The sequence below is a fragment of the Osmerus mordax genome, chromosome 5 (genome assembly GCF_038355195.1).
Source record: "Osmerus mordax isolate fOsmMor3 chromosome 5, fOsmMor3.pri, whole genome shotgun sequence".
NCBI classification, from domain to species: domain Eukaryota; kingdom Metazoa; phylum Chordata; class Actinopteri; order Osmeriformes; family Osmeridae; genus Osmerus; species Osmerus mordax.
In genome coordinates this window covers 5,027,807-5,052,068 of record NC_090054.1, presented here as the reverse complement: position 1 = coordinate 5,052,068, position 24,262 = coordinate 5,027,807, and the positions used below count along the sequence as shown (strand labels likewise).

General features: G+C 43.2%; 1 protein-coding gene across 1 annotated transcript; it reads left to right on the top strand.

The window, feature by feature from the left end:
• Positions 1–1,913: 1,913 nt before the first annotated feature.
• Positions 1,914–22,537, top strand: prom2 (prominin 2). Its single transcript, XM_067236248.1, has 24 exons — positions 1,914–2,073; positions 3,652–4,015; positions 6,922–6,983; positions 7,760–7,965; positions 8,382–8,502; positions 13,178–13,241; positions 13,450–13,539; positions 13,742–13,938; positions 15,082–15,156; positions 16,535–16,598; positions 16,752–16,908; positions 17,075–17,227; positions 17,521–17,644; positions 17,915–18,003; positions 18,143–18,227; positions 18,370–18,513; positions 18,673–18,741; positions 18,930–19,022; positions 19,350–19,403; positions 19,989–20,069; positions 20,606–20,674; positions 20,810–20,899; positions 21,097–21,209; positions 21,397–22,537. The coding sequence occupies exons 2-24, from the start codon at positions 3,751–3,753 to the stop codon at positions 21,446–21,448; spliced, it is 2,517 nt and encodes an 838-aa protein (XP_067092349.1). The 5' UTR covers positions 1,914–2,073; positions 3,652–3,750; the 3' UTR covers positions 21,449–22,537.
• The last annotated feature ends 1,725 nt before the right edge of the window (positions 22,538–24,262 follow it).

Sequence of the window (24,262 nt, the reverse complement as noted above, 5' to 3'; positions counted from 1 at the left end):
TTTTTTGTTGTTGTGGTCTTACTGTACAGCTCTGGAAAAAAAATAGAGAGACCACTGCACCTTTTTCTTCCATTTTTTAAAAAATTGGCAAAGTTTGCTGGTTCAGTATTTGAGGATTTTTTTTGACATTTTTCTATAGAATACTGGAATACAATAAGGCACATTTCATTTTTTTTACGCTTTTTTGGGGCGAAAATGTTCAATATATACAAATAGTCCCCTCTTTAACAGCAGTCCATCTGCTCTTAAAATCCAATCAGAATGATAGAGTGATTTCACCTGCCTAGAACTAGTTCACACTTTCCCCTGTGCTGATGATATGACTTACTGAAATTATGTTAGCAGTCATTTTATGCCAAGGCCCAGAAAGCTTTGCAAACACAAAATGTATGTTCGCTCCCAATACTTTTGGTCACGGCTGTATGTCCCTCAGGGAGGTTGTCTACCCTGTTGACTTTGAGTTGCTGGGAAGTTCTGAGTCATGCACTTATTCAGTACCTTAAAAAGGTGCCTACCAAGTTAACCATTAACGAAGTATTTCTCTGTACACGCAGTCTGCATCAAGTCTTTCATTTGGTTTCTGTTTGCGGAAAAGAATCAATTAGGTGAACTAACAGACAGATGCTGGGGAGATTGATGTGTTCTACAATATAATCTCAAGTCAGGCCATGGTTTGGGCCCACTCAGAACCATAGCAGTCTGGATTTAAGTGTACGGTTTCTTAAATTTTAGATTTGGATGTTATTTCATGGCGTTCTGTTAATGGGTGTAGCTCAGTGGTAGAGCATGTCCCTGTAGATTTATACAGTATGTCTCTCAGGCTTACCCCCCCACACACCCATGTGTGTTTCTTCTGATAAGAATGTCTACTAAGTGAATACATTATTAGTATTATTGTCCAGACGAGTGCTGCCCTGATGGTCAGCCTGATGGTTATGACTATGTTAAGCCTGTGTTCTGCACCTCTCTTTCACCAACCGTCTCTGGAGGAGGGGATCTCTCACTGAATTGCTCCTCCCAAGGTTTTTTCCATTTTTTCTCCTCTAGTGAGTTTTTCTGGGAGTTCTTCCTTGTCTTCCTTGAGGGTTTAGGTTGGTTGAAGGGCAGATCCATTGGCGTATGTGAAGCCCTCTGTGACATTGCTTGTAAAAAGGGCTATACAAATACATTTTGATTTGATTTGGTCAGAATGGTTGTTTTTGTTGGAATCATAAGTCGACACAATCCCCAAAACGTTTGTCTTAACCCCCTCCCTGTGCTGTCAGTGATTGGAACACATTTAGTGCTGCATATTTGCAATGTGTTTACATGTTAGAACACATTGCCATAGCTAAGTGGAAGGCTGTGTCAGGTGGGAAGGAATGTACCTGATGAGAACATGATAACTTGAAACCTACACCACTCAGGTCATACTGTATGAGAGTTTTTCAGGAACTATGAGCATGAACTGTCATTCTTGAGACATTTGTTTCAAAATATGTAACTTCCTTTGTGTTGAATCCATGGTGAAGGACAGTGCTGGACAACACTTTGACTTAATAGAAAGTTCTAAATGCCTGATTTCTTTTTTGTATGACAGTGCCGGCCTCTCTTTTCTGACTGTACTGATTCAAGAAAAAAGACAGCTGTTTGCGTACGTTTCTGTGCTCTCCGAGGTAAGTACCAGCACCAACTTATGTGTTTAGTTCCCCCTCCCTCCCTCTCTCCACTCTTCTCATGACTCTCTCTTTCTCTCTGTTCCGTTAGGACCCTCCCACTTCCCTCTTCTGATCCCTCGTTCCCTCCCTCTTTCTCATAGTGACCGCGTTCACCAAGCACGGAGCCAGTCCACTTCAGCTTCCCAGAGATAGCGCAGCCTGTGGGGTTTCTCCTGGGACCAACATTCTCCTCCCTCAGTTTTTGTAGACCACGCACACCCATACACGCACACACACTCGCACACACACACACACACACACACACACACAGAAGCAGACTAGACCAGAAAGCCGAATCACACACACCTGGCATCTGTCCTCTACTCTTCCAACTGCAGAGCCTCACCTATACCAGCTGCACCCCCAAGAAGTAAAGGTAAAGTTCTCTATCCTGTCTCTCCCTCTTTTTGTACTTCCCCCTTTTCACCTTTCCACTCCTCTCCCAACCCTTCTCTTCTTCCCCTACCTTGTTTTGAGTCCTCACCTTTCTATTCCCACATGTCTGCTCTCTACCCCCTCACCTCTTTCTTCTCCTCTCTTCCCAATCTCCTCCTGTGTTGGAAAACGCTCAGGGACTCTGAGTGGAAAGGGGGGGGGGGTCTAGCTAGCTAGATAAACACCCCCAGGGTAGAGGCTGCTTGTGTGAGGTCGGAACTGGGAAGTGTCTGAGGGTTTGTTTTCTGTGACAAACATAGAGACTACATTAGACAAGTATACATGCAGCACACAGCCATCAAGCAGTCTAATCTTTCCTTGAATCTGCCTCTATCACTGCGTTTGTCTCTGCTTCCGACTCTGTTTTCCTCTGTTTGCCTCTGCCTTTGACTGGAACTGCCTCTGTCTGCCTCTTTCTGCCTCAGTCACTCTGAGTGTCTGTTTATATTGTAAAAACCAGTGAGTTGTCTTCTCAAAGTTTATCTTTGACTCTCTCTGCCTCTACCTCTACCTTTGTCTCTGCCTCTGAGTGCCTCTGCCTCTGTGTCTGACTCTGACTGTATCTGCTTCTGTCTGCTTCTCTCTGCCTCTCTCTGTTTTTAAGTCTCTCTGAGTGTCTGTTTATACTGTACAAAGCAGTGGGGTGTTGTCCTCAGCTCATAGTTTATCTTTTACGCTCTCGCCCTGTTCCTCTCTCTCTCTCCCTCTCTCTCTCAATTGCCACTTTATTTGAATATGAATACATGGATAACAAAGAATTGTAATTTCCCGAGCATAATATCTCACAGATAGTGGGAGCCGTTGGGGAGACTGTTTGTGGTGATAACAGTGGAAAAGAAAAGCCTTATCATCTAACCAAGAGAGAATTCTCAGTGTCATCATGTCCTTAGTAAACAGACAAGATTACGGTTTCAGCTCTGTCTTAAAGACTGACTTAGTCTCGTCACAAAGTAGATGCTGGTACCTGTGGCCACCCAGAAACTCACATACACCCACAACCCCATGTACTGATAGTAAACAATGTTTGAGTTACAGTAAATTGATTGCATCCTTAGTCAGCTGTCCTGTGAAAAGGCAAGTGTGAAATATGTGACTAAAAGGTTGCGGCAATGTAAATATTAGGCGTTTACTCACAGATGTCCAGGGCACATGCTTGACCACGGAACTTTTTATGATCGTTTATCATTTGTGCAAGTTATGTTGTGTATATAAAAATACAAAAATACAAATATTACAAAAAATACAAATGTACAAGATACAATTGTGTAATGCAGTGCAAAAAGCAATGTGTTTTAAGCAGGAAGTCATTAGAGTCAGTGTGGTCCCTTGGCCTTGTTGAAGAGGCCAACAGCGGAAGGGAAGAAACTGTTTTTGTGGCGTGAGGTATTGGTCCTGATGGACCGCAGCCTTCTGCCGGGGACCGCAGCCTTCTGCCTTTTACCTGTTCTCTCTCTTCAACAAATTATTTACTTAGTAGCCACACCTCATTCACTACTACTGTGTGTGTGTCTGTCTACAGGCCCAGCCAGGGAGAGGTAGTGCCATGAGGTGATCTCTCTGCATCTCTTCAACCCTGCTCACATCTCCCCAGTGTGTCTCATCACCCACAGAGGCAGCCATGGGACTGCATAGGAATCTATGGAGGTCCTGGAAGCTAGAGGCCAGCGCCAGGATGTTTCAGGCCTGGCTAGGAGTGCTCCTCCTGGGACTCAGCATTGCCCAACCTGCCCCTAGCCCAGTGCCATGTCCAAGCGGATCCAGCCCCATGGGGCTCAACCATGCCCAGTACCAGGACACCCCGAAGCTGGACACAGACTTGGGCTTCATGTCGGGGGTGGTCCAGTCCTTCCTTCACACCGTCCAGCCCAACCCCTTCCCTAAAGGTCAGTGATGTTCTTCTCCTTGACTACTCCTAGGCAAAAGGGTTGTACAAGATTCCATAGGTTTCCGAGAAAGTTCCAAAGGTACCAAAGGTTTTAGAGAACAATCCAAAGGTTTTGCGGAAAACCAATTTTTTTTAAGGGGAAACTTAAAATGATGCATATGGTGATAGCACAGTTCAATCACAAGTCAAGAATTCAACAGTAACCAAAGAGAGTTCTAACCTTACAATGGGAATGATAGGCCCACAGTTTATAACCCTTTAATTGAGTAGTCCACTTGTAGATGGCATTTTATTGATTAAAAGATGTTGATAGGTTAACATTACACACATATTATTATCATGCATATATCCTTACCCTAACGCTAACCATTTATTAAGTGATGACGTGCAGATTGTTGACTGCGTGCAAACAGGGGACTGGGCAGGTCCAAGCACTCACCAAATGTTTCCCTCTGGTTAACTCTGTGGTCATTATGTAAATCACTGACAAATACTAAGCTTGTGTTTACCATCCCTCGGGTCAAAGGTCAACTCTTAGTTCACCTAATTGATTCTTTTCCGCAAACAGAAACTAAATTTAAGACTTGACGCAGACTGTGTGTACAGAGAAATACTTTGTCAATGGTTAACTTGGTAGGCACCTTTCTAAGGTGCTGAATACGTGCATGACTCAGGACTTTGTGTCCATATCCAACACCCAAACGGTCCATAGAAATGTGATAATTGTCAGAGTATTTGTTACACAAAGTATTTTCTCATAATCCTGAGTCTTACTGGTTGGTATTGATCTAAGCGGACAAACAAGAGAGACGGAACTTTAGGCAGGCACATACACACCTTTATTTGGAGTAAACACACTCCTAGGTTGGACTCTGGCACATCAGTGTGTGTTAAAGGTTTTCCTAAAAGCATAGTCCTCGTGTTCATGGCTAGTGGCAGCTTATCAACAGTTGTTTAAACTTTCTGTCCTGTGTTGGTGTACAAGCTGATCCACTTAGAGACGCCTTCGTTTTAAATCTACCATAAGCTTCTCTCTCCCTTTCTCTCCCTCTCTTTTCCCTCGCCCCCTCTCTTTCCTTCTCTTTCTTTGCTGTCTCCCTCTCTCTCTCACCCCTCCCTTTCTCTCTTTGCTATCTATCTCTTTCTCACTCCCCCTTCCTGGCGTTCTACTCTGGTAGCAGTTCTAAGGACTGGATTTTGATTCTCCTTATTAGCCAGACTACATGCCACCGGCATGTGTCACCTGCCAGCATGTCTACCTGCATCCCGTCTCTGTTCACCCTCACAGACTCAGTATCAGCCACCGTGATGTCATCTCCCCAAACGCCTCCTCTTATCTCTGGGGTTGTATCTATCGTCTCTGGGAAGTCTTGTGTACACTTTGTACTTTTAATCAAGCAACTTTGCTTGTTTATATCTTGGTCAGTGATTAACAAGCAGCAGACAATGCCATGACACCCAACAATGACTGATGGGATATGTAGTTCAGACTGCTGAGTTTTAGAATGTGATGATCCTGTCTGGACTACAGATGCTCCTCGCCCTCGGGGTGGAAAGCAGATCTGGTCACGGTATCTGGCCACACCCCATGTGTCACTCCTCTATGTGACCTGTGTAAGACCCTCTTCAGGAGGGGGAGAGAGGGAGAGAGGGGGGAGGAGGAAGAAGAGAAAGAGAGGGAGGGGTAGGGAGAGAAAAGGAGGGAGTGGGAGAGAGAGAGTGAGAGAGAAGGAGGGGGAGGGAGAGGGGGGGGGAGAGAGAGAGAGGGTGTGTGACGGAAAAAGACTGCATGTGTGTGTGTGAGAGAGAAACAAACAGAGGCCATGGAGTGGAGGGTATGCATATAAGGTGTGTGTACAAGGTAGATTGAGTAGATTTGGTTTGAACAGTGGGGGTGTTGAAGTAACATAATACAACATTAATAGTATTCAAACATTGTTGTCATTTGAATATTGGGTGGGTGGGGGTTACTTCTCCCCCCCCCCCCAACACACACACACACACTACGCCCTTGTGTGTGTGTGTGTGCAGTAGTGCCCTGAGAGTTTGGTGATTGTACTGCTAGTTTATGTACCCTTAGTATAGTTAGTCCACTAATTTAAATTTTAGGTATATGTTTATTGTATGCACCTTCCTGCCAAAGCAAATTCCTTGTCTGTGCAAACTTTCATGGCGAATAAATCCCTTTCTGATTCTGATTCTGATTGTTAACACAGAAGAGTACAGTCACACCTCTAATGCAATTAGCATAGAAGGAACCTGCCAGTAGAGAGATGGAGAGAGTTATTGGAAGAGAAAGAGACTGTAGAATGGAGAGAAATACGACAGAGAAGCCTTCTCTTCTGCTTCTCCTTCTCTGACACCTGACGAGGTAGCAACCAGTTGCTTCCCCCTACGCAATTACAGTTACCACCTGGGTGGCCACAACAATAACCTTGACTAGCAGACTTCCTTATTGCAACAATGGACCACAACCGTTCGAGGCCTGCAGTGTTGTAAAGTGTTGGATTTTGAGTCCACTGTGTGTTGAGGTGTGACGTTGACACGGGGGACTGTAGCGTGAGATGGGACCGCTGGTAGAATGGAAGATAAAAAGAAAGGGAGACCCAGAGAGAAATTGAGGAGGGGAGAGAAAGAGTGAGAGGAAAGGATTAAGAGAGAGGGGGAGAGATAAGGAAAAGTAGAGAGGGAGGCAGAGGAGGAGCAACCGGGAAGAGAGAGAAAGAGTTGGAGTTCAGAGGGAAGATGTCAAATGGGACACCTGATCTTCAGAGTATGATGTCGGTCCTTTTTACGACATGTTGTGTGTGTACTGTACCTTACCGTCAGCTAATCCTTTGTTCAGTTGTTGATAAACCACAAAGAAGAAATCTCACAGCACCCCTTCCTTCTCCTCTCTACCAGATCTTGTGTTGAAAGCTGTTCAGCATCCCAACACCTTATCTGACCAGGAAACCATCAAAGAGGTGTGTGTGTGCGTGTGTGTTTGTTCAGTGTGTATGTCTGTTTCAGTGTGTGTGAGTATGTGTCAACGGTTACACCTGGTTACACCGGTTACACCTGACGCCCGGTGTAACTGGGCGTCAGTTGGCTGAGCGGTGAGGGAAGCGGGCTAGTAATCTGAAGGTTGCCAGTTCGATTCCCGGCCGTGCCAAATGACGTTGTGTCCTAGAGCAAGGCACTTCACCCTACTTGCCTCGGGGAGAATGTCCCTGTACTTACTGTAAGTCGCTCTGGATAAGAGCGTCTGCTAAATGACAAAATGTAAATGTAAATGTGTGTGTGTGAGTGTGTGAAGGTCACAGAAGTAACTTGAGAAAATACCAGGTAACATTCCCTCATCCTGTGGGAATGTGAGTTTTTGTCTGGTTTGTGTGTTTGGGGGTCTATGTGTGGTGTGCCTCAATATCTATGTGTGTGTGTGTGCATGTCTGTGTATGTCCCTGTTTATGGTGGCCACCATTGGTTTATCTCATTCCCTATTGTCTAGCCGCCTGTAGTGAGCCTGAGAGGTGTCAAGTATCTGTGATCACAACTCATGACTTGGCCCTAGAATAGAATTTTACATTTCACAATGTAAAATTCCCAACATTTTGAGGTAGTTGTCTACCTATTGTGTTATGTGTGACCAGACAACTGACTCATTGTGATGGTTGTCATTTTCATGTGTGTCTATTTGTGTGTGCCTATGTAAATGTGTGTGTCTGTGTGCATATCTCTGTGTGTCTGTGTGTGTGTCCAGTTCCTGGTCTACGAGGTGGGCTTCCTGGTGTGTGCTGCCATCGGGATCCTCTACATTGTCCTCATGCCCCTGGTTGGATTCATCATGGCATGCTGCCGTTGCTGTGGCAACTGTGGCGGGCGCATGTACCAACAGCAGACATCTAGCCTCCACTGTCACAGACGAGGACTCTACTGCTGCACACTCATCACTACACTGATCCTACTGTAAGAGAGGGGAGAAAAGGGAAAGAGAGAGAGAGAGAGAGAGAGAGAGAGAGAGAGAGAGAGAGAGAGAGAGAGAGAGAGGGAGAGATACATTGATTGAGTGTGAGAGATTGAGAGAGAGGGAAAGAGAGAGCGAAAACGAGTGTGTGAAAGAAAGTGAGAAGGAGAGAGTGGGTCCGAGGAAGAGAGAGCGAGGGAGACTGGGTGAGAGAGATTGAGAAAAGTGAGAGACATTGAGTGGGACTGGGAGAGAGTGAGAGAGAGCATGAGAGGGTATGTGTGAGAAAGAAAGAGAGAGTGGGAGAGAAATAAAAAATTAATAATTTATGTTGTATTTTACTATGTTAGGTGCTCATTAACCTATTTTCTTTTGTGTATGTGTGTGTATGTTTGTGTGTGCGTGTGTGTGTGTCCAGTGCTGGGAATATTTGCATGTTCAGGAGCAACGAGTCCCTCAAAGTCAGTGTGGATCACATTACAGTCGAGATAAATAACACACTGGACAACCTCCATACCTACCTCATCAGTCTTCCCAAGGTAAGGTAGCCTACTGTAGCGGGGTTTGCTCGTTTAAGATAAAAATACTTTATTTATAATAAAGTATCCTGTTAATTGGGGGACCACCTTAATATTGGTTTAAAGACATTAAGGGATCCTATGTTTAATATGTAATAATTAGTCTCATATTAAGGAATGAATTCGTTCTAAGTGTAGAGCAGATCAAATAAAATGAGGGCTCGGAATACGCAGTTAAAATTGATCACAATTATTTATTGGAATAAATTGAACTACGTATAATGAACAGTAATGGAAATATGTTATTGGTTTTAGTAAGAGTTTGATGGGCTAACACATGAAACAAAACATACAATGGGTCAGATGGAAAGAGCGGGAAGGGGGAGGAGAAAGAATCAAGTCCTTTGTCTAATAACGGGAATGTCTAGTGGTGAAGTAACGGGAGTTAGTTTTACGTTTAGGTCTAATCAAAACACATACAATATAAATTACTTTATGCCAATGTAACTTACAAGTAAGAAATATGGCTAGTCGCATCGCCGCGGGACCATATTTTATCAGGGGGGTGCTGGGAGTAAAAATAAGCCCTGGACTTTGATCCAGGCGGCCCACGTATACGCCACCACATCTGCACTGTAAAAAAAAGAAGATTAAATTACAGTACTTTTTCTGTAAATTATACGTGATTTTTTCTGTATTTCTGAATGACAGGAAATACAGATAGAAAGACAATGGCAAAATGTTAATTTATATATTTACATTACAATTACAGCAAAATATTGTTACGTAAAAATACACTAAAATTTCTGTGTTTTTTTTCAAATATTAATAACATTTTCAACAAAATGTTCTGTTAAAACACATATTTCCACTCAAAACTAGCTATTTTAACAGTTATTTTGCAGATATTTTTCATCCCACGGACAAATAATTTCTTAATAACTTCTTTGGTTTAGACATAGGAACCTTGAATTGTGAAATTTTAGTGTATTTTTAAGTAACAATATTTTGCTTTAATTTTAATGTAAATATATACATTTAAATTTTGCCATTGTCTTTCTATCTGTATTTTATGTATAATTTACAGAAAAAGTACTGTAATTGGGTGTGCTTTGCCTTCGGCAAGGGCACAACCTTTGTTCTCTCACATATATATTATTATTATTATTATTCTTTTTATTCTTTTTGCCCCCCTAAAACTCAGTCAATATTTGGCCTATATAGACAACGTAGGTGTCAAAAGTTTCGTCTTGGTAGCGATTGAGTTGCTTCTATTGGAATTTACGTTCCGTTGCATGGTTTGGGCTTCAGTTAAGTTTTTGTGGCGAAAAGTGAAGCTAACGGTGGCTAATTTGCTAGCCACAGTCACTGACGTTACTAACGTCACTACGTCACTAACGTCACGAAAACACACGTGACTACCTTTGGCAGAACATTCGTTTCGCATCTGTTAACCTGGGGGATAGCTAGGCTAACTATAGCTTTACTGCAAGGCAGCTGCAGAAACGCCACAAGCAAAGAGGCCAGGGTGATAACTATTTACTCATTTTACTTTGTGATATGACACACAATTGTCATGTGTAATGTACAGTATAAGCTGATATTATTAAGGAAGTACATCTACTTTCGGAAACAGTAGTCTACTATTTCACTGAAGTATTAGCATCATGACATTAGCCTGTGTTGCCCGGGCAACACATACTACAGTGGTCTATGATGTAGCGTTATCTGTTTTCAATCGTTAAAATAAACATTCCTCACATATACATTTTCGTTGTAAGATTTATTCTGACATTAGTAAACGATTTGTTGGTGAAATTACCATTACCTGTGGTTTCAAACCAGTGTAGCTCACTGCAACGCTGTAGCTTACGTGAGACACACTACAAAAACATCTACACTACACAGCTGTTTAGGAAGTCAAAAGGCGACAGAACATGTTCGGCACTCCCCTTACTTAAATCAAAAGTCTATCTAACTACTAACCTGAACTTCATTGCCACAGCCTAAACGTTGTCAATCTGTTCATGAAAATAATTAATTTCAGCTTAAACCGTACAGCGGAACGTTAAATCCAATTCAACCAACGCAATCGCTACCAAGACGAACACAGCAGTAGTCTAGTACTGTACCGTAGTAGTACAATTTACCGGGGCAGCTTCTCCACATAGGGCTATATCGCATTTTGCGTTGTTACTGACAATGATCGCTACCAGTGAGCTTTTTATGAATGAGCGATTTTCCACTAAATAAATGTCAAGATTATTTACGTTTTTGGGGGCATATTTTCAGTTAGCAGATGGTACTGTTTGAATCGCGATTCCATCTTCTGCCGGTAAAGTCGTAGAATAATCTTCAAAGGGGGTTCTTTATTAATGAATGAATGCAATATGAGTAGGCTAAATGCCTGAAAATATCACGAGAAGGGACAACTTAAAAGGACGTTTAAGTCATAGAGATTAGGTCCATTTTTACACCGGTCTGCCAAATGTATTCGTTTTGATTCAGCCTGTCAGCTGCCTCTTGCAGGGGAAATGAGAAGACATCATATTTCATTCTACACTTCACTCGTATTTTGAGTTGTAAATGAGCAGCAAAAAAAAGATGCTTTTAAATCTATGTAATCTTTATAAATAATAAGTAGGCCCGATGCATTTTTATATAAAATATACAGACCCCTGTGCAACCGACGCAAGCAAGCACACCCTACAATTTCCCCAGAAATTGTATCCTCTCTAGTTGGGTGTGCTTTGCCTTCGGCAAGGGCACAACCTTTGTTCTCTCACATATATATTATTATTGGGTGTGCTCAAGCCTTCGGCGAGAGCACAACCTTTGTTCTCTCACATATATATTATTATTATTCTTTTTGCCCCCCTAAAACTCTGTCAATATTTGGCCTACATAGACAACGTAGGTGTCAAAAGTTTCGTCTTGGTAGCGATTGAGTTGCTTCTATTGGAATTTACGTTCCGTTGCATGGTTTAGGCTTAAGTTAAGTTTTTGTGGCGAAAAGTGAAGCTAACGGTGGCTAATTTGCTAGCCACAGTCACTGACGTTACTAACGTCACTGCGTCACTAACGTCACGAAAACACGCGTGACTACCTTTGGCAGAACATTCGTTTCGCATCTGTTAACTTGGGGGATAGCTAGGCTAACTATAGCTTTACTGCAAGGCAGCTGCAGAAGCGCCACAAGAAACGAGGCCAGGGTGATAACTATTTACTCATTTTACTTTGTGATATGACACACAATTGTGATGTGTAATGTACAATATAAGCTGATATTATTAAGGAAGTACATCTACTTTCGGAAACAGTAGTCTACCATTTCACTGAAGTATTAGCATCATGACATTAGCCTGTGTTGCCCGGGCAACACATACTACAGTGGTCTATGATGTATCTGTTTTCAATCGTTAAAATAAACATTCCTCACATATACATTTTCGTTGTAGGATTTATTCTGACATTAGTAAACGATTTGTTGGTGAAATTACCATTACCTGTGGTTTCAAACCAGTGTAGCTCACTGCAACGCTGTAGCTTACGCGAGACACACTACAAAAACATGTACACTAGACAGCTGTTTAGGAAGTCAAACAGCGACAGAACATGTTCGGCACTCTCCTTACTTAAATCAAAAGTCTATCTAACTACTAACCTGAACTTCATTGCCACAGCCTAAACATTGTCAATCTGTTCATGAAAATAATTAATTTCAGCCTAAACCGTACAACGGAACGTTAAATCCAATTCAACCAACGCAATTGCTACCAAGACGAACACAGCAGTAGTCTAGTACTGTACCGTAGTAGTACAATTTACCGGGGCAGCTTCTCCACACAGGGCTATATCGCATTTTGCGTTGTTACTGACAATGGTCGCTACCAGTGAACTTTTTATGAATGAGCGATTTTCCACTAAATAAATGTCAAGCTTATTTACGTTTTGGGGGGCATATTTTCAGTTAGCAGGTGGTACTGTTTGAATCGCGATTCAATCTTCTACTGCCGGTAACGTCGTAGAATAATCTTCAAAGGGGGTTCTTTATTCATGAATGAATGCAATATGAGTAGGCTAAATGCTTGAAAATATCACGAGAAGGGAAAAACTTAAAAGGACGTTTAAGTCATAGAGATTAGGTCAATTTTTACACCGGTCTGCCAAATTTATTCGTTTTGATTCAACGATGAGGCTGCCTCTTGTAGGGGAAATGAGAAGACATCTATTTCATTCTACACTTCACTCGTATTTTCAGTTGTAAATGAGCAGCAAAAAAAATGCTTTTAAATCTATGGAATCTTTATAAATAATAAGTATGCATTTTTATATAAAATATACAGAAATATCAGTTGTAAAAATGTAAAAACGGACCCCTGTGCAACCGACTCAAGCAAGCACACCCTACAATCTCCCCAGAAATTGTAGGGTGTGCTTGTTTTTTTTACAGTGTGTGTCAACACACTCACTTACATGGAACACTGAGTCAGTGAGGGAGTGAGGGAGAGAGAGAGAGAGAGAGAGGGAGAGAGAGAGGGAGGGAGGGAGGGTTTATCTTTTCTGCCAGCTTTATGGTGATTTATTAGAAAAGTGAGTCAATCATTCATCTCTGAGTTGGGTGGTGTTATTAAACACCTGCGTGCGCATATGTGTTATTGTAGGTGTGTGTGTATAATCCTGGTTTTCTCCACAGGAAGTTGACCATGTTCTGAATGAGAGCTACAAGACGGTTGATGAGGTGTCCAATAGCCTGAATGGTAAGCTGTCTGTCTGTCTGTCTGTCCGTCTGACCGTCTGTCTGTCCGTCTGACCGTCTGTCTATCTGTCTGCATACTCTACTATAATGAACTAAACTACACTATGCTTCAGTATACTATACTATAATAAGCTATACTTAACTGTACCATACTATAATAAACTATACTGTACTATACTGTACTGTACTGATGCGCTCTCATCCATCAGCCATTGGTCCACTCCTTGGTAAAGAGATCCAGAAAGCGTTGGAGGGACCGCTCAATGCAGCGCTGCAGTCAGTCAGAGTTGTGGCCCAAGGTATGCCACACTGTGTGTGTGTGTGTGTGTGTGTGTGTGAGGGGGGGGGATACATATACAGTGTTCAATTTCAGTCAACTGTATTTTTCTCTACGTCTGTCCTAAATAATGTCTCTGTGTGTGTGTTTGTGTCCGTATGTGTTTGTGTGTGTGTTTATGTGTTTGCTTGTTTGTTTGTGTGTGTGTGTGTGTATGCGTGCAGTGGCCAACAGCACCAACGTCCTCCTGGGCCAGTTGAACTTGTCTCTGTCTGCGGTTGTGAGCAGAGTGGCGGTGGTCCAGGCTAACGTTAGCGCAGTGAAGGACCGTTTAAACAGAACCTTGTCGAACCCTGACTGTGCTGGTTGTACTGAGGCCCAGCCAGACCTGCAGAGACTCAACCTGGACACCTCCCTGACTGTGAGTAACACTGACATGTACCGCACTGTACCACACTATGCCCTACTATACTATACTGTTATACTACTGTAATACTATACTGTAATGAGCTGTGCTTTACTGTATACTATCCCATCCCATTACATACCATATTATATACTATACTATAATGAACTGTGCGGTACTGTGCTGAATACCATACCATACTATACTATAATGCTATACTATAATGTACTATACTAGTTACTTGGTACCTATAATACTGTCATAAACGTTGTCTTAGAAACTACCAAGCCATACAAATTGTTTATAGAACTACTACTTCTTGGGTCATTGCGTTTATGAGTTTTTATGAGCGTTTATATTGCAGGAAATGGCTGTAATATTAAACATCAATCAAGCATTTCAGATCATATTTAACACAGGAGTATGGGAAGGAAGAAATTAGGAAACTCCTCTCCTTATACAATTAAGTAAAGTATGAATTTACTTAATTGCGTAAAGTTTAAGTAAAGTATGAATTTACTTAATTGAGGACAAATTAGGTCCTACTTTAACTAAAACCCCACCAATATCCACTGTGGTAGGATTTAATTTCAGCAAAACCACAACTATGAACAAACACACAAGCAGACATTTAGACACTTACACACACGCACACAGTATGACAAACAGCTAGGAACAGCCTCTTGTGTTTAACAATGGCTCAACTGTCCTGTCTCGGTCAAACGGGTCGAACAGCTAACCAACAAAGAAGGACCAGACATCTGATAGGTCTGCTGGATTACTGAATGGGAACAATTAACTACTAATGGTTTAGAAGACAGGAAATCCTGAGGTGGATTGTTGACAGTGCATTCAGCTCTGTAACTGTGCTTTCAGCTCTGTAACTATAGGATGTAATATAATCAGTGCTGTGGTGAGGGGGGTGGAGGTTGAATTTGCTGCCCCCTGTTGCTAGTTTAAAGACATAACATGCAGGATTTGAAAGTGAGCTATAACGTTTGTGTGTGTGTGTGTGTGTGTGTGTGTGTTTGTGTGTGTGTGTGTGTGTGTGTGTGTGTGTGTGTGTGTGTGTGTGTGTGTGTGTGTGTGTGTGTGTGTGTGTGTGTGTGTGTGTGTGTGTGTGTGTGTGTGTGTGTGTGTGTGTGTGAATGGCCCCAGACCCCTAATCTAGGTGAGCTGCAGTCTGCTGTGGATAAGGTCAATAAAGCTGATCTCAACTCTAAAGTGAAGGAGGTGAGTGAGTTTGATGACAAAACACACACATACTCAGCACACACATACACACATAAACACTGGACTGCTTAGTATCAAATCCCGTAATATCTTGTTTTTCCTTTTCTAAAATAACCACAGCATCATGTAATATAACCTCCTGTTCCTCCGCCCACTACCACCCTACATTCCAGAATGAGACCCAGAAATTAAACGGTGTAGAGAGGAGAAGGTCAGCCCGTGTGTAACCACTGATGAGCCAATAACAGCTGGAACCTGCATGCTCAATCGATTGGCTTTTCTCTTTGCGGAAAAATAGAAAGAAAAGCAGATAGACTGATAACCTTTAAGCTGAAGTCTACAAGGTCCATATTGTTATATATGTACCAGAGGGAGTGAGTGAGGCCATACATACAGAAAACTGTAGTCTGTTACAGGAACCATAGTAATGAATATGCTGGATATGTCTGTAGGGCTTGGCTGGGGTTAGCTGTCTGTTGGCCTAGCTGTCTGTCTATAGGGTTAGCTGTCGGTTTGCAGGGTTAGGATTAACTGTCTGTAGGACAAGCTGTCTGTCTGTGGACCTAGCTATCTGTCTGGGGGTTAGCTGTCTGTAGTGTTAGCTGTCTGTAGGATTTGCTGTCTTTGTGTATTGTTAGCTGTCTGTAGGACTTGATGTATGTGTGTAGTGTTAGCTGTTTGTAGGACTAGCTTTCTGTGTGTAGTGTTAGCTGTCCGTAGGACTAGCTGTCTGTGTGTAGTGTTAGCTGTTTGTAGGACTAGCTTTCTGTGTGTAGTGTTAGCTGTATGTAGGACTAGCTTTCTGTGTGTAGTGTTAGCTGTATGTAGGACTAGCTTTCTGTGTGTAGTGTTAGCTGTATGTAGGACTAGCTTTCTGTGTGTAGTGTTAGCTGTATGTAGGACTAGCTTTCTGTGTGTAGTGTTAGCTGTATGTAGGACTAGCTTTCTGTGTGTAGTGTTAGCTGTATGTAGGACTAGCTTTCTGTGTGTAGTGTTAGCTGTATGTAGGACTAGCTTTCTGTGTGTAGTGTTAGCTGTCTGTAGGACTAGCTTTCTGTGTGTAGTGTTAGCTGTATGTAGGACTAGCTTTCTGTGTGTAGTGTTAGCTGTATGTAGGACTAGCTGTCTGTGTGTAGTGTTAGCTGTATGTAGGACTAGCTTTCTGTGTGTAGTGTTAGCTGTATGTAGGACTAGCTTTCTGTGTGTAGTGTTAGCTGTATGTAGGACTAGCTTTCTGTGTGTAGTGTTAGCTGTATGTAGGACTAGCTTTCTGTGTGTAGTGTAGGACTAACTTTCTGTCTGGAGGGTTAGCTGTCCGGGGGTTTAGCTGTCTGTAGGCCGTCAGTACAGACCAGAGCTGACTGTCCTACTGTTACAGGGAGAAACCTTCTTCCAGAACATTCCCCAGAGAGTGACCAATGACACCAAGGATGCTGTCAAAAGTGAGTATGCTGCAGAGACAGGATCTGGTAGTTCTGTACAACATGTGTATTACTTAATTGACAATGCTTCCTTAGTGAACTGTGTATCTAGTCATTGTAAAATGTTGTTGTATGCAGTACTGCATTACAAACTAATGTATGTGTGTGTGCCAGGTGTAAAAAAGCAACTGGAGGATATTAAAAGCCAGATCTCCAAGGTGACTAGTGACATCCCTGTGTCCACCCTGAGCAACCTGGCTGAAGAACTGGGACAGGCGATGAAGTACGTTGGCCAGTACAGACCTGAGACTGAGAGAGCTGAACGCATCAGGTAAACATCAACAACAAGGAGTACCAAGCTGAACAATAAAAAAACAAGTGAAATAATAATGACTGTTTGACACTCACACTTCCTGATATTTTGCGAAGACATGCTCAGTCACTCAGAGTCTTTGTGTGTGTTTGTGTTTGTCTGTCTGTGTGTGTGTGCTATCCAGGTGGAGTGTGTTTTTGGCCCTGTGTTGTTTGGTGTTGCTGGTGGTGGTGTGTAACTTGATGGGGCTGCTTCTGGGCCCAGTGGGTCTGAGGCCCAAGGATGACCCGATGGAACGCTCCGGAACTTCAGACTGTGGGGGCTCCTTCTTCATGATGTGAGCCCTGAATTATACTCATTAATTTAATATAGAATAGAGTTGAGTAGAGTATAGTAAAATGTAATATAATATACTATAATAATATGTTTTACTATAATATACTATGATAGCATGGAATATAATACGGGATGATAGAATGAAATTGAATGAAACAAGCTATTTTCTATTTACTTTCCATTCCTTGGATAGTTTTACTAAAAACTTTAAGAAACATAAAACTGTGTTTAGGCCTGTTGAAGTCTCATGACTGACCTTGTATCCTGTGACCCCTGACCTGGATGTGGTTGCAGAGGTGCAGGGTTGAGCTTCCTGTTTTCCTGGCTGTTCATGCTCTTGGTGCTGGTTCTTTTCCTGCTGGGCGGCAATGTCTACACCCTGGTCTGTCAGCCCTGGCACAACGGGAAGCTGCTGCAGGTAACACACACACACACACACAGAGGTGTTCTCGGCATACCAATGACTCAACATGCACAAGATCCATAGAAAGGTTTCACAATTCCAGAGACATGTTTCCTGATAAGAGAGATGGCGACATGGAAATGAAACTGAACCGCACCCTTATTAACACTTTTTTGTTCTAACATATTGCTCAATTACACATGTACACACAGGCACATCACACACGCACAGACACACACACACATGGACATGGATGCATTAGTAACCTGTGTGTTTCCCCCATAGCTGGTTGACACTCCAGGCCTGATCCCTGGGTTTAATCTGGCAGAGACACTGGGTCTCCAATCTAACCTCACTCTCACTGAGGTTTACAAGTAGGTAGAAAGACACACACACACACACACATGCGCACTCACACATACAGGTATGCATCTATATTGTCTGATAGAAAAGACATCTACATGTAGCCTGACATGCCCTCTTTTGTGTATGTGTGTGTGTGTGTGTGTGTAGGGACTGTGAGCAGGACATGCCCCTGTGGTCGACCCTTCACTTGTACGAGCTCATAAACCTCAACGATTTGCTCAACGTGTCCAAGGTAAGACGAGTTGTTCCACCAACACAAGATACTTTATACTACAGAGGTGAATCTAGAATGGAACCCCTCAAAGATAACATAACCGGCCAACTATCCTCTTCTCTTCACCTCTCCTCACCTCACCTCACCTCTCCTCCTACAGTATACAGAGCAAATCCAGCAGAACTTTGAGGGTAATGCCATCAACCTGCCCACCATCACTCTACTGACCCCAGAGACACGATCTCAGCTCAGCAGTTTCTCATCCATGGCCAAGGACATAGACATCTCTGTTGTCACCCAGCAGGTAACAAAGGGTGTGTGTGCATGTATTTACTGTACCTGTGGTATTGTCCATGCGTGTGTGAGTGTGTATTTACAGGCTATATATGTTGGTATGTGTGTGTGTTTATATCATCATAACATGTTTACGACAAATGTTCAAGCATGTTTACATATCTTGCAGATCAACAACATGTCCAGGATCAACATTAACACAACAGCTGACAAGCTGGACTCTCTGGCCACATGGCAGGTACTTGGCTGGTCTGCTTCCAACAAAGACTACTGTATATTTAAGTTGATTCTTATTGGACTTAGTGACTATTCCGGTATATTCTCATTAGCCTCAAAGACAATGTCCTGCAATATTGTTGACTGTATGTGTCCATTGTCATTTCTATGAGCTAGAAGGCTAATGCGGTGTGTTCCTCTGTCTTGTAGCCTAACCTCACCATACAAGCAGAGCTGAGGACTGAGGCAGCAGATCTGAGGGGGATCCAGAATGATATAGATACAACCATCATCCCACAATTGGTGAATCTATTTAGCCAAGCGTATTTTATCTTAGATTAGCCTATTTTAGCCTTTCCAAGCCTAGCCTAGCTAGTCTAAGCATATTCATACATAGTATATCCATTCTAATCCTAGTCTATCCTATCCTAATCCTTCCTAATAAATTGTATCCTATTTTAGCCTAGTCTATCCCAGCCCAGGCTAGCGTAGCTTAGCCTAGCCTAGACAAACACATATTAACATGGCCAAGCCTCTTTTAGCGAAGCCTACCATGACTTTGTTCAACTGATGGGTGTCAATCTCTCCGGCCTGTCTGAACCCTAAACCTGATCACATCTTCTCTTCCAGGTGAATCTGAACTCTACCATCCAGGCCCTCCATGCAATAGCAACACAAGTTAATGTAGGTAACACTAGGATGACCAGACGTCCTCTTTTACCCGGACATGTCCTCTTTTCGAGACCCAAAAAATGCGTCCGGCAGGGATTCCAAAATTGTCCGCGATTTTGCCTCGTCGGATATGTTTCTCTGGGTCTTTCACAAACTATTACGCCCTTACAAGTTTTGGAAAGTGTATCTCCCTTACGTTCCACCTTCATGCGCGACCTCTGACTGTAGAGAGAACTATAATTTTGATCAGATAGTGCAGCATGCAATGCACGACCAGCAACACCCCCCCCTCCCCCCCTCCGTCAACGCGACTTTTTCACAAACTCAAATCTGGTCACCCTAGGTAACACACTGAATCCATGTCAGCAGCACTGACAAAAACATTTAGCTCTCCTACTCCTCCACTTATCAACTCTCACTCACTCGCTCTCTGTTTCTCTCCATCTTTCTCCCTTACTCTCTCATGCTCCATCTCCCTCTCTCTGTTTCTCACCTTCTCTCTGTCCCTGTCTCTCCTTCCATCTCCCCCGCTCTATTTCTCTTTTGCTGTCTGTCTTTCTCCGTCTCTCTCTTCCTCTCTTTGGTTCTACCTTCCAGGGCACAGTGGAGAATGTGCTGAGGAAAGTAGGGACTGCTCAGGACTTCCTCAACACAAACACCTCCCTCATCATTAAGAATGTGAGTTCTCAGTACCAGCTACATACATGGGGAAACAACTGCTGCATTTATATATCATATACATCGTATGTTAAAGTCAAATGGTTTGGTTCCTTTGTGGAAGGTGTGGCAGCTTAATCCCATCAAAGGGGAAGGGTTGGTAATGTAGGCCTACTAGCCGAACCTAGCTACAGTCATACAGGGTATAACTGTGTTTGTGTGTGTGTGTGTGTGTGTGTGTATCTGTGCTTGTATGCATGTTTGTGTGTGTGTGTGTGTGTGTGTGTCTTGTATGAATCTGTGTCTGCATGTGTGTGTTTTCCAGATACTACATTACCCAGAATGCTAGAGGGAAATGTGACCAGTGATTGGTTTACCGTGACTCATGACTTTTCAGTTTGAGTCGCTAGAGAATGTGAGGAATTTACCCTCTCCCTCTTGCTGTTACTTTCCCTTACCCATGCCCACTTTATCCCTTTTTCTTTCATCTCTTCTCCCTCTATCTTTCTCTATCTTTTTCTCTCACACACTCTCTCTCCTTCCTTTTCCTCTCCCAGGAGAGTAGAAGGTTTGTGGACTGTCAGATGGGGTACTTTATAACCTATGCAGACTGGGCCAACATGACGGTGAGTCACAGCCAGCTTGTACACCAACATTTTGGTGTTGGAGTTTGTGTATTTTTGTGTACTATATAGTTTATAGCACATTTTGTGTATCTGTGTTTGAATGTGTGTTTGGGTGTGTGTGTTTGTTTTCTGCAGATCACACAGCAGGTGGGTCGCTGTGGACCCGTTGCACGAGCTGTGGACACAGCAGAGGTCATTGTCTGTTCTTACATGGTGGAGTCTCTGGTAAGACGTCTTCACCCTCCTCCTCTTCCCCCATCTGCTTCCCCTGCTCCTCCTCCATATGTCCTCATCTTCATCAGCCTCAGAACCACATATTTATCCACCAGCAATCAGATGTGCTACTCAGTGTGATTGAGGTGTGTCACTCAGTATCTATATGTATTTTAAGTTGCTGTTATTGTGTGTGTGTGTGTGTGTAGAATGCGTTCTGGTTCAGCCTGGGATGGTGCATGCTTTTCTTCATCCCCAGCATCATCTTCTCCATCAAACTGGCCAAGTACTACAGGAAGATGGACCAAGGTGACGTTTTTGAGTGAGTGACACACAAACATACTCTCATACAAACACACACATACACGTGCACCTACACATGCACTCGTACATGGACTCACACACACACATACACACAAATGATTCCACACACATGCACTCATATACACACACACTTGTTCTTGATGGTTGCGTTTACCTCTGATAACCATGTGTGTCTGTTCTCCCAGGAACCACATAGCCATGAACCACATCCCCCGGGCTCAGGTCAAACCATACTGAAGGTGGCACGAGGACTGAGCATAGCTGGCACTGCTCTCAGAGAATAATAGGCCTACTAGAAACCCACCTCCCTGAAATGGTATAGTCCGGCAAGGACACAGTGGTAGATCCACTGACTGATGAATATGAACTAACAAACACATACGCAGACACACACACAAGCACTCTTCACTTGGAATGATTGGGATTCCTATGAGATGTGGCACAGGGGTGGAGTTAGCAGGGATTGTACTGTCCAGTCACGGCACTAGATTGTTTTACTGAACTGTCCCTTCTTGTGGTCACCTGCTCGACGTTCGTCTCTGGTCAGTTTGAAGTTCCAAACCCAATGTACTGTTTTCCTTTTCATGCTATGTACTTGTGGATTGACTGTCGTGTGTGTGTGTGTGTGTCTCACTGGCTTCCCCCTCCGTCATGATTTCCCAGTTGCATTTGAATACAAAGTTGTTCGGAGTTTCTCTTTTTGAACGTTTTTTCTAAACAAATATTTTTGTAAGTAATGATATTTAATGATATTCAAAAACTGATTTAAAGATGATTACATTTTGTACTTGACAATGAATATACCATAGCATATGTTTGTATATGTGTTACAAAGCACTTTATTGGGTCTTTATGCGGATTGTAGTTCATGATGAAACATTTATGAAAGCTGTTGGTGGTCAAACTACCGTGATTAAAATGTGCTACTGAAGACTTGTGAAACCTGTGTGAAATATGAGATCCTTCTATTATCATGACATCTTTAAAGACAAAGTGACAAAAACATGATCTAAACCAGTGGTTCTCAATCCTGGTCCTCGGAACCCCCTGCCCTGCATGTTTTAGACGTTCAAATAAATGGGCCTGATAACGACCCATTCATTTGAATCCGGTGTGTTTGAGCAGAGAAATATCTAAAACATGCAGGGCAGGGGGTCCCGAGGACTAGGATTGAGAACCACTGATCTCAACAAATAAGCCTTTAGGCTGTCCCATCACTTCTGCAGTGTCATAGTACGACTATCCTATTTCAGTCCTGTCTGCCTGCAGTTCACATTCGTGTGCCAAGGTCACAGCTTCATTAAAGGGATAGTTTGCCGGATCAAGGCTCAGTGTGGTTCATTGAGATTGATTATTGTTTACAGGACTGAAGTCTAAAAACGGACGAGGTCGATGGATGCTATTTCAACAACACCTGCATCACAGACCTCCGGAAGATGAGTGGAAGAATCTGTACACTCCACAGCAAAGATGTGTGTGTTACTGTGTGTGTGTGTTTGTGTGTGCGTGTGAGAGAGAGAGAGAGAGAGAGAGAGAGAGAGAGAGAGAGAGCGAGAGAGAGATGGAAAGACAAAGAGAAGCTGATTTGAGTATTGGATGGTGGATGATGTTTCATGCAGGCGAAGACACTTCTGCTTAGCACAGATGGCTGTGAAGGGGCTGAAGTGCAACAGGGAGAGAGAGATGGGATGAAAGGATGGGGGAGGGAGGTGAAAGCAGAGGAAGAAGATGGCTATCAGCGTGGAATCTGACACTGATGACAGCAGGACCCTGCAGATTTACTGTGACTTGCCCTTTCTCTCCCCCCTTTTTCATTCCCTATCTCTTGCGCCCTTTTTCTGCCTCCTCTCTGTCTCTCTCTCGCTCTTTCTCCCTTTTCTTCCCCCTTTCTCTCTCTCATTCATTCATTCATTCTCTCTATCCATCCCCTCCTCTCCCCCCTTATCTCCCCCCTTATCTCCCTCTCTCCCTCTGCCTCCTTTTCTCTTACTCCCTTTCTCTCCCCCCCTTTCTCTCTCCCTCCCTCTCTCTCTTCCTTGGACCCTCTGCCTCCTTTTCTCTTACTCCCTTTCTCTCCCCCCCTTTCTCTCTCCCTCCCTCTCTCTCTTCCTTGGATTATCCTTATTGCATCCTTCATTTGTCACAGCTGTGTTCCTGTAACCCTCACACCTCTCTGAGAAACCCATCTGTTCAACGTGAAGTAGACACACACTCACACACAGCCCCCTGCCCGGCCCCACCCCAGGTCCTGTGACACTGACATCCCAGAAGCCATCAGGGTAACATGCTGCCTCTACTCTGTGGCCTGGGTAGGACCTGAACATTCTTCTCATAGTTCTCTAACACACACACACACACACACACACACACACACACACACACACACACAGACACACAGACACTGCACAACAGGCTCTGTACTGCCAGTGCATTCATACCACACTAATCCTTTCACTGGAACTCTCTTTCTCTCAAACACACACAGTTTTGTGAGTAGCTGTAAGTGGATTTGCCCATGGTTGGGTTAATGTATGATTCAGGTTAAGTCTGTGTAACAACCAGGGCAATGGCTCATATGGGTCTGTCTGGGAAAGTCCGTGTTCAGCTGGATCCTGGAAGTCAGCAACGCTGTCTTCCAGTTCGGTCAGAGACTATAATAAATACTATAATAAAATAACGTACCACCCACGTACAATCTATACAAGTATGTTTGTGTTCTACTGATGCAAGCACCGTATCCATGAAGTCGTCACACACTGCGAACACATGAGTAACTGAGTCGGGATCTGCTGACTGTGGTGGAGCTGAACTCACTAGCATCGCTGCTGTGTGTAGGAGAGGCGCAGTCACATGCAGAACAAGGATGAAATGATGCACTTTCAACACTCTGAAACGGATGACCAACTCCTTGGTAAGGAAATAACCCACTGAGTCACTAGAGTTCCTAGAAGATTAATAATGTTTAAAAAGATTCTGGGACCATAGTGAGGTTTAACTTTGATTTTTATTAATACATTATATGCTGTATTTATATAATATGCTGTAAGTCAT

Coding starts and splice junctions, on each gene's coding strand:
- prom2 (XM_067236248.1), top strand. CDS start 3,751: ATGGGACTGCATAGGAATCTATGGAGGTCCTGGAAGCTAGAGGCCAGC. Junction 17,645..17,914: donor ACAACGGGAAGCTGCTGCAG/GTAACACACACA, acceptor TTTCCCCCATAG/CTGGTTGACACTCCAGGCCT. Junction 21,210..21,396: donor GACCAAGGTGACGTTTTTGA/GTGAGTGACACA, acceptor CTGTTCTCCCAG/GAACCACATAGCCATGAACC.